General features: G+C 39.8%; 1 protein-coding gene across 1 annotated transcript in view; it reads right to left on the bottom strand.

The window, feature by feature from the left end:
• Positions 1-9,817, bottom strand: part of TPCN2 (two pore segment channel 2) — a 51,239-nt gene that overhangs the window by 14,061 nt on the left and 27,361 nt on the right. The window contains exons 13-18 of the mRNA XM_019551433.1: positions 9,262-9,348; positions 6,772-6,891; positions 6,491-6,550; positions 6,274-6,402; positions 5,181-5,230; positions 1,481-1,580 (exon numbers count right to left, since the gene is read on the bottom strand). Of these exons, the coding sequence (XP_019406978.1) occupies positions 1,481-1,580; positions 5,181-5,230; positions 6,274-6,402; positions 6,491-6,550; positions 6,772-6,891; positions 9,262-9,348 (546 nt within the window). The remainder of the gene's footprint in view (positions 1-1,480; positions 1,581-5,180; positions 5,231-6,273; positions 6,403-6,490; positions 6,551-6,771; positions 6,892-9,261; positions 9,349-9,817) is intronic.

Below are 9,817 nucleotides of genomic sequence, written 5' to 3'. Positions count from 1 at the left end.
GATGCTGCAGCTAGTAAAGCAACCAAAATGCTGGCTTGCATCCATAGATGCTTCTCAAGCAAATCCCGGGACATCATTCTCCCCTTGTACTCAGCCTTGGTGAGACCGTGGCTGGAGTACTGCATCCAGTTGTGGGCTCCACAATTCAAAAAGGATGTGGAGAAGCTTGAGAGAGTCCAGAGAAGAGCCACGCACATGATCAGAGGTCAGGAAAGCAGATCTTACGACAACAGTCCAAGCGCCATGGGGTTCCTTAGCCTGGAAAAGCGTAGGCTCAGGGGTGACCTGATGGCCATCTATAAGTTTATCAGCAGTGACCACCAGGATCTGGGGGAATGTTTGTTCACCAGAGCACCCCAAGGGATGACAAGGTCAAACAGTTATAAACTCCTGCAAGACCATTTCAGGCTGGACATCAGAAAGAATTTCTTTACTGTCTGAGCCTCCAAGGTCTGGAACAGCCTGCCACCGGTTCAATGAACACCTTCAAGAGTAAATTGGATGCTTATCTTGCTTGGATCCTATGACCCCACCTGACTTCCTGCCCTTCGGGCAGGGGGCTGGACTCGATCTTCTGAGGTCCCTTCCAGCCCTAATGTCTATGAAATACCGGTGCGTTTAAAGGAAATATTTCCAAGCACACAACCAACTCTTTGCATCTGTGATAAAATTTGGCTCATGGTTTAAATCAAAAGTAAGCCTGGGCATTAGAATTTAGAGAAGAACTCAAGTAATTTGAGTTACAGAGTAAGTACCAGCATTTTCCTTGTGTTCATCCAGGTTCAGCCTGGATCTAGCCCACAAGTGAAAGCTGTTGTCTCATTCAAAGTAGATGCACAACAAACTTTTGGCAACATTAGTTGAGGAAACCAGTAAAGCACCTTTGAACTATTAGAATTCCTCATTTGCAATGTAGCCCCATTTGTCTATTTCAGTCAGGGGAAAAGCATAAGGAAAAAATGGGATTTTAAGGGTTTTGAAGACTTTCCCATTAACATAAGCATGTTATTGCAACTCTACCTGTGTAAAACCTACACACTTAGTTACGGCAGTGCTAGACGCAAGAATCTAGAAAGATGGCGGGGAGGGGGGGAAGAGAGTAAACTTGGCTGGGATTATTTGCTAGCTGTAACCCAAAAATGTCCTCCCTTCTCCGTGAGCTCTGGGAACACTATGAAATTGGCCAAGTGCATCTAGATGTGCATACAACACAATTTGAGAGCCAGGTCAACTGCGGTGACACTGTCAAAGCTTCCATGCTGCATGGCCACAGCTGAAGGAAAAGAAAAACAAAAACAAAAAAGAGGTGTTATCTAAAACAGAGAGAGCCAGGAACTTGTGGGTTATAAATCCAATTCATATACACCTAGTTTGCAAACAATTACATAGCATTTTGAGAAACCTATGATGATTTATAAGTTTGATTAGTTCAGAATTATGGAACTAGGAGGTGAGGAAGAAGAAAACAAGACATAAGCACCTTCATATTAGGTATAATCCGGAGGAATCTGAATACAATTAACATATTCACCAGCCGCACCATATCCCACAGAGACAGCAAGCCCATCATTTCAGGTCTCCTGAAAAAGATGAATCATATAAAAAGTTAGAGAGCTAGAAAGGTTCTAAAAGACACAGCTAATTCCAAAGTTAGTCATATTTTTTCAGCCCTTTTGGATTAATAATTTTTAGGAAAAGGAAATTTTATAGCCCTATACATACTTGCTGTATAAACGTAAGTACTGTCATGGATCAGACTCTACCTTTCAGGAATCTCAGCCACAGGAGATACTAATGACCAATGTGAGAGGATATTTATTTATTAGTTGCAATCAAGAAGTGATGGCAAAGCTTGGAGGTAAAGTATGCAATCCAGGTGTTTATTTGTGAATTAACTGCCTGGCCAACTATGCTGTTTTCTGCAAAGCCAGCCAAATTCCAAGGAGTCCCTGTTCTTATTCCTCAGAAGGAGAACAATTATTTTTTGAATAATTGCTGAAAGAGTTGCTGGTCTTTTGAGTCCTGAGCTCATCAACTGCTGATGTGCAATCACCCTTTGCCACAAGGAGCATGCAGCAACCATGGTAGACCCAGATCCCAAGTCACAAGCAAAGAAACTAGCTTGAGTCATAGCAGTGCATATGATTGTCACTACACTTGCAGGATGCCCTACCCACCTGGACTTTAGAAAGAGATTCCATGAGAGAGCGCACAGATTAGACTTTACGGCTGCTTGCAGACATGGTGGGGGGTGTGAAGGGGGAGGGACCCAATGCTTTACTTCCACGCACCAAGCCCAGCGCATGCCCAGAAGAGGCAGCACATTAGTTGTACCTGGCTTTCCCAGTCTCCGTAGAGATCAGGCACTTGAGCGGGGCTTTTTTGGCTCTTATCTAGTAGCTGATTGAATCAGCTTTAGCTAAAAATGTCAAAAAGCCTCACTGAAGCATGCAGTCTATACAGATGCTGAGGAGCAAGGTTGAAGTAATGCACTGCTGCTTCCAATAGAGCCCCTTTTTTCCCCCCAGGTCTGTCAGCACTGTATGATCCTACAAGGTTTTTATGATTCGGCCCAAAGAAAGAACAAATCCAATTATTTGCAAGCTTTCTTCCATTACTTCAGGGATCATCCTTTCTTACCTTATGTTAAAGGATGTCCATATCAGATTAATTACATTTGGAATACATGCAAAAGTATTACATAGAAATTCCAGAAGCCCATTATATAAGGGCCATGCACTGCTAGCTGTTAATACACTATTAGGTGTTATTTTTTGCCACATTTAGTTTGCATAAATCTAGGGCCTAGCATGAAGCGCTCTTACACCCACCCATGCCTTACAACATGCAGAATTCTGTCTTATTTAAGCAATAAGGTCAGATCTGAAAACTCAGCACTAGTATAAGCTGGGTTTTAGACTGGAATACACATGGTGTGTGTCTTGCTGAAAAAAGACAACACAAGTAGCAACTGGAAACTCCCTAGTAAATAAGTGAAAATTACTAGGGCTTGATTCATATGGCAAAAATACTCAATCCAAAAGTTTAAAATAAAAGTTTTGCAAAAATTACTACCTGAGAAGCACACTGTAGAAAACACACCAAGTGCTCAACCTTGCCTTTGATTACGTCACACCTACAGGCACAAAGCTGGCTAACAGAACACACACTGTCAATGCCAAGACACCCAACTGGTTAATTTGGGTATGGATGTACAGCTGACCCACTGTGGAAGTGGTTGGGAATTTCACCATGTATCAGGCATTCCTGATGCAACAAACTGTTCATGTTCATGCTCATGCTCTCTTACACACACAGTAAGTGGAATCTAAACCCATCAGTGAAAGGGGAGTAAGCTACCATGGGTTAGCCTCCACTTATAGCATAAGAGAATGCCAACAAAGGGTATGGCCACAGCCTCTTTTACCTGACAGTAACTTATCTGTACGTCTGCTCCTTAGACTGCAGGCCGTTTTGTCCAATAATTTTTTTTTAGTCTCTGAAAAGAACAAAGAGCATGCACACACAAGCATGCCTCCACAGCGGATTCCCCAGCTCTAAGCTAGTACCTCTCAATGCTACTCTTATAGAAATAAAAGGCAAGAACAAGCCCATATTTAAATAAGAGGCAAGAAACAATTGCTTGGCAATATAATTAATTTCAGGGAGCTAATATAAATTAAACTTGCTTAAAATTATCAATACCCTGGCAAAAGAGTTTTTTCAACCACCACTTTAAACAGATATACAACCCAAAGGTGTGCCAAAATAAACAGGTGTGGGAGGGAGGGTTGTTCATTTGTTTGAATGCACTAGGTTAAACACCCAAACAATTATTGACATATAAAACACAAACCATCTTTCCCTGTAACCCAAGGAAGTATTGTGGAATAGCTTCAATTCATATAAAGGGATGAGATACAAACCCCCTCCTTGATTATTTCCCACCTCACCCCCATGATTTTTTAAGGAAAAGTAATTCCACAAAAAGGACAGATATTCTCCTCTACTTCAACTTACAGCTACAGCACAAAAGAAAACACATACTTCAAATCTACAGTGAAAAACATGATCGGACACTATACCGTTAGCTTTACTGTAGTCTGTTCTGAAACAGCATAGGATTAGCAACAGTTTATGTTGCAATATAATGAATTGAGAGCTTCAGGTATTTTTTGGAAATGTACCAAAGAGGAAGCAGCTGCTCTGCTCCGTCACTAGTCTAATTTAGATTTAATACAACATACAGACACCTGTCTCTCAAACCAATACAATACCTCTTCAGAATTCTGCCATAGGTCCTAACTAAATAGTTCTTTCAATTCCCTGCATTGCCTGACCTCTAGTGACTGCAAAAGTGAATTACTGTAGTGTTCTTAGGCAGACAAGGCTCTTTGGGTAAATGTGATATCTTTTATTAGACCAACTAAATAGTTGGAAAAATTGTTCTTTGCAAGCTTTTGGGCACAAACACCCTTCTTCAGGCATAGTGAGAATCCATTGGAGACTCTCCTTAGGCCTGAAGAAGGGTGTGTGTGCCCAAAAGCTTGCAAAGAACAATTTTTCCAACTATTTAGTTGGTCTAATAAGAAAGATCTCTCTTTTACCCAAAGAACCTTGTCTGCCTATGTGCTTCAACTAACATGGCTACAACCAACAACCCTGTAGGGTTCTTAGTAGCTTTGGCAAGATATAGCAGACAGCTAAGGTGTCAAATGCCCAATGCAGTGGTTCAATGTTTTTAGACTTCTGAGTGGTGCCTCAAAAATGCCAGCTAAGTTTTCACTTTTTTTTACCTACAGAAAAATAATACAGCATATTCCTGTTGCCAAAAATTCAGAAAGCCTACATACAGGTCAGCACATTTTTGACACTATGGATTCCTATGTGAAATCTCTTGATTAATCTTGTGAAATCTGTCTGCACACTTAACAGCATTAACATTGTGTGGCACCCTTGATAGTCTCTCAAGCTACATACCCCAGGGTGCAACAGCACCTTGGCTGAGAATCACTGGCCTAATGTCTATCCTACCTTAAAAATAAAAACAGATGAAGCTAGTTATACCAAGAGATTGGGCCATTACCTAATTACCATGGAAGTTTTCTATGGGATTCAAGTTCTACTTTGCATATTTACACCAGTTTTGGAATACTTGTAACCACTCAAAGAACACATACCATCCAGGGTGAGGAAATCCATACACAGCAAAAGTCGAGATCTCCAAAACCTTCAGTTGCAAAAGAAAAGAAACATAACTGTACTTCATTTTAATATCAATAATTTGTCTTCAAGCTCCTTGCAAAAGGTCACTGTTGAGAGATCTAAGCCACTAATTTGGCTCGCTACAAAACTATATAATTGGCATTTCTCCGCTATCAGACCTCAGAGTTAATCCTGTCTCACCACTCAAAACCAGCAGTGAGAGTTTCACCTTTTTTTATACAGAGTAAAGGTAAGCTGCATGCAGAATTTTGTTTGTGTAGGACTTAGTAGCAAGCTACATACCAGCTTCAGGACTGCAACACATTTAAAAAGCCCTAAATTGATGGAATGTGAAGGTCAGAAATAGCAAGTTTTACAAAGTGTAAGGATTTTGCACCTGAACTTTGAGGGTATCATTAAACTACTTTTAGAACATAAACAGAAGATACACAGGCCTTTACTACTACTGTAGTAAAAGATTCTTCAGGGCCCTGAGAGCTTTTCAGAGTACTTAAGAGAGCTAGGGGCCCAAACTATACGGTACTTAAAAATGGTATTTGTGCCCCTTAAAACAAACAAAAAAACCCCAGAAAACAAAAACAATCCCGCTACCTCTTAATTATTTTTGTTCAATAAAGTCTCAGATTCAACACTATCATGTCTGCGCAAAAACTGACATTGCCTTCAATTCCAAAATGGTCTCCCTCCAAAGTGAGAGGAAGCAATGCATCTACCTCAGAGCTGGATATTCTGGACTATCACTTGAGTATTAGTATATTACCAAACTGTTCTAGCTGTTGAGGACACAGAACATTGCTCAAATTAAGTTTACATGCCAATCAGTTGCAACAACAAGCACTTCCACAGAGCTCCTATCTATGGTTCAGCCTTGGTTTAAGATACATATATGAAGAAAAAAGTTTCAATTTGTAAGTTAGTTTTTCCATGCATCCACAGTTATATAAAAATGTCATGCCTTTTGTTCAACTAGATGACACTGACCATACATCCAAAACACCCTAAAAATTCACATCCAAGAACGGAGTGGAAATTTCCCCATAGACTTACCAGCAGAATGCCAGTCAATAGGCCATCAAATCTATTGCTTGGATATGATAAATATCTTCTTAATCCCATTGCCATGATCTTTAGCAACATCTCCAGCAGATAATACAGGATGAAAAAAAAGTTTATAGCCTTGAAAGGGTAAAGAATGAAAAAAGAGTTGTTACAATCAAGCTCTGAAGAGCAAAGGCAACCTTATAGAAACACTGATACAGCTTACCCCTAAGAAAAAGTCATCTCGTTCAGAAGGCTGCTTATCTGCATCCATTACCAAGACCACCTGGAAAAAAATAGCAACTTCTAATGAATCAGCAGCTGGACATTGTACCCTTATCAAATCAAGGCTGTTTTTCCCATTGCACATCCCAAAAAGAAACAAGAAAGGGTTTTAAGTACCAAAGAAGAATGATGTTGTGCAGACTCCCTTCTTAAAAACTAAGTTATTACTTAGCTTTAAATATTGCTTGTGAAATATAAGAGAAAAAGAAAATCCATACTTACACAGATAGAAATAATATTTGCGAGGGCTACAACATTCCCTATATAGCTGAAGTAGGGATGGCCAAAAGCAAATTGCATTTTCTGCAGGAAGGGAGACTGATACTCTGGTTTAGCAGGATGCTGAGAAGAAAAAAAAGCACAAAGGACTTAATGTATCTAAATCTTTTGTTAATGTAGTAGGGAAGAAGGCCCAATTTAAGCATAACGGATTAAGTCAATATGAATATTAGCAGGCAGCAGAATTCCAATGAACTCAAATTTCAGATCTCAGTTATACAGCTGACCAAGCCAGTAATTTTCTTCCTACAACCTGGTCTACATCCAAAGTTGTGCTAAAGATGCAATTTTTAACCAATGTAGTTAAATTGGTACAAAAAAAGATGGGGAGGTAATTATTTCAGCGTAGCTAAAATTGAAGAGCAATTGGTTTAATTTAAACAAAATAAAGAGGGTTCATACAAAGATCAGAACCAGTTTGAATAAATCAGGCTTTATAATCAGTTGAAGTTAAACCAAATTCAACTTTTATGTTTAAGATGGGGCTAATCAGGAAATTTTGGATGAAAGGTTTTTGGGTAGAAAAATGCTGACTTGTCAAAATGAAGATGTTGCATGGAAGCATACTGGTTTCAACAAGACAGAGTTCTTGGGGCCTGGACGAATTTCTGGTCATAACCAAAGACATATATTCCTGAAAAAAGACCCTCATAACTAGGGCACTCAGCTGGCATGGGACAGGATGACAGACCAGACAGATTAACTTAGGCCACATAACTATGTTATGTACTATGTAAGGATCTCTTCCACCTTTCCCCTCTCTAAAATTGTTCAGAAATGTTCCTGTCCCATATCAAAATGAACCAGACTTCAAATTTTGAGAAGTCTCATGGGATGGGAAAAACATTTTAGCTACTGACAGCTGTAGGGACAACCAAAAAAAAACAAACCACAATGCAGCACATGCTCAGAAGAGGAACCACATCAGTGTGACCTGGCTCACCCAGCATCTGTGGAGATTGCGCACTTCAGCAGGGTTTTCTGGCACTTTTATCTAATATCTGAAGCTGAATGGGTGAATAGATTGAATCAGCTATTAGACAAAAGTGCCAAAAAGCCCCGCAGACGCATGCAATCTATAAAAGATGCTGAACAAGCCAGATCAAATTGACACAATTCCTCTTCTGATAAAGCACTGCCCCCCCCTGCGCCCCCCATGTCTGTCAGTGCCCTTTATGCCCAACAAATACAGCCATGCTTCAAGATCTTGTTTCACTGGTGCCAAAAAAGAAGTTCTGTGCTTTCTTTCAAGGGCTGGGAAGCAAGACTTCAAACAAATAGTCATCATCTTTGGCACAGACGCTGCCCTCCAGAGGCAAACAGATGGAGACAATGAACTGCTCTAGAATGGGAGCGTCTCCTGTAAGAACAGTTCTAAGTGCTTCACTTATTCACAAGCTCATTTGCCCTACTTCGCCTTTTCATTAATCTCATCCATGATACTTTGAAAGAAAAGTAGGGCAGCAGGTCAGGCTTGAAGATCTGCAAGGTCCCTTCAGACCCTACTTCTATGAATCTATGAAAAAGAAAAAAAAAGGGTTTAAGAAGATTATATTCTACCTGCTCCTCTAGTAATTCTGCATGGAAATCGTAACTGCAATTTGCAATACTGGTCCTCTGTAAAAAGCCAAAGTTGATCTGAGGGACTGGGATGTGACTGCATAAATGTTGTTCAACATAATGCAAACTTTATCTTACTTAAAAAATTAATTCTTACAAACAGTCTAATAACTTGAAAAAATATGTACAGCAGTTTGACTTTCCAGCACTTATAAAGATCAAATAATTAAATTACAGGTGAACTTTTGGGTAAATCCAGAGTGTCTATACAACTCATCTTCAAGTTTTCTTGTTACTAGCCATATTTTCTAATAAAAGAAAAATTACACCCACTCTGCTTAAGCAAATCTTTTAAAAATTCCTCATAATAGATATTCATGAATGTTTATTTGGGTTTTTGGGATGGTTTTGGTCTTGTGGGCTAAGATCAAGTGTATTACCTTCTGAACTGAAATGCTGTAAAAGCTTCTCTCTCTTCCCCTCTGATCTTCCTTGCCACACATTTGCATTTTCACAGACCGCATTTTGCATCTTAGCTTAAGTTTCTATTCCACCCAGAAGAGCGCAAACTCCAGCAGATTCTCCCTAGGCCTGAAGAAGGGTATTTGGGCCCAAAAGCTTGTAAAGAAGTTCCAACTATTCAGCTGGTCTAATAAAAGATATCACATTTACCCAAATAACCTTGTCTGGTGTCTCAGAAAAGAATTTGTCCCAATGAGAACTATTTATGAATTAGACAATGAACAATCAGTGAAATCAATGACCCTTCTCAGGTCCCATAAATATTTTTTCCCCTCAATTTCATGTCTGTATAGCTCAAGTAAATCATAAAGACATTTGTAGTGTTATATAAATAGTTGCTAAGTCACATACCTGTTTAACAGAGTCTTTGTCAAGTTCTTCAAAGAGTTTCTGAAATTGGACAGCTGACAGTAGTCCATGAGGGCATGTCTTGAGTGTCTTTACATGCAAAAGAAATATACAGATCAGCATCTGGTTCTACAGATGTGGCAGACAACTCTTAATATATGGTCAGAGAGGCAGTATGAACAGCTCACAAAACAAAACCAAGACTGAAGATGACACTCCACTCTGATATTCACTCCATCTTTGAGTAATGCATCTCTCCGTCCTTCCATTAGACTCCATACTGTTCGGACAGCAACTCTCTTAGTATATGCTGGTTCTTGCTTAAACATAGTAGAGTCCCAATCTCACTTAGAGCTAGTGACAGCTTGCATAATCTACACAGAAAAGGAACTAGTGGACACTTAGGGGCTCTGGGGTGCACCACTGAAGGTATTCTTGGCCAATACCAACAGCTGATTATTAAAATCAGCCACATCAGCTGATACTGATACAATGCCCATTTACAGAAATGCAGTTGGGCAGCATGGAAAGCAGCGTCCTGGCAGTAACTTGGGGGGGG

This window comes from Crocodylus porosus, unplaced genomic scaffold (assembly GCF_001723895.1).
Source record: "Crocodylus porosus isolate Cpor-Errol unplaced genomic scaffold, CroPor_comp1, whole genome shotgun sequence".
Classification (NCBI taxonomy): domain Eukaryota; kingdom Metazoa; phylum Chordata; order Crocodylia; family Crocodylidae; genus Crocodylus; species Crocodylus porosus.
The sequence above is the reverse complement of the archived record's forward strand: the minus strand, read 5'-3'. Positions and strand labels throughout refer to the sequence as shown.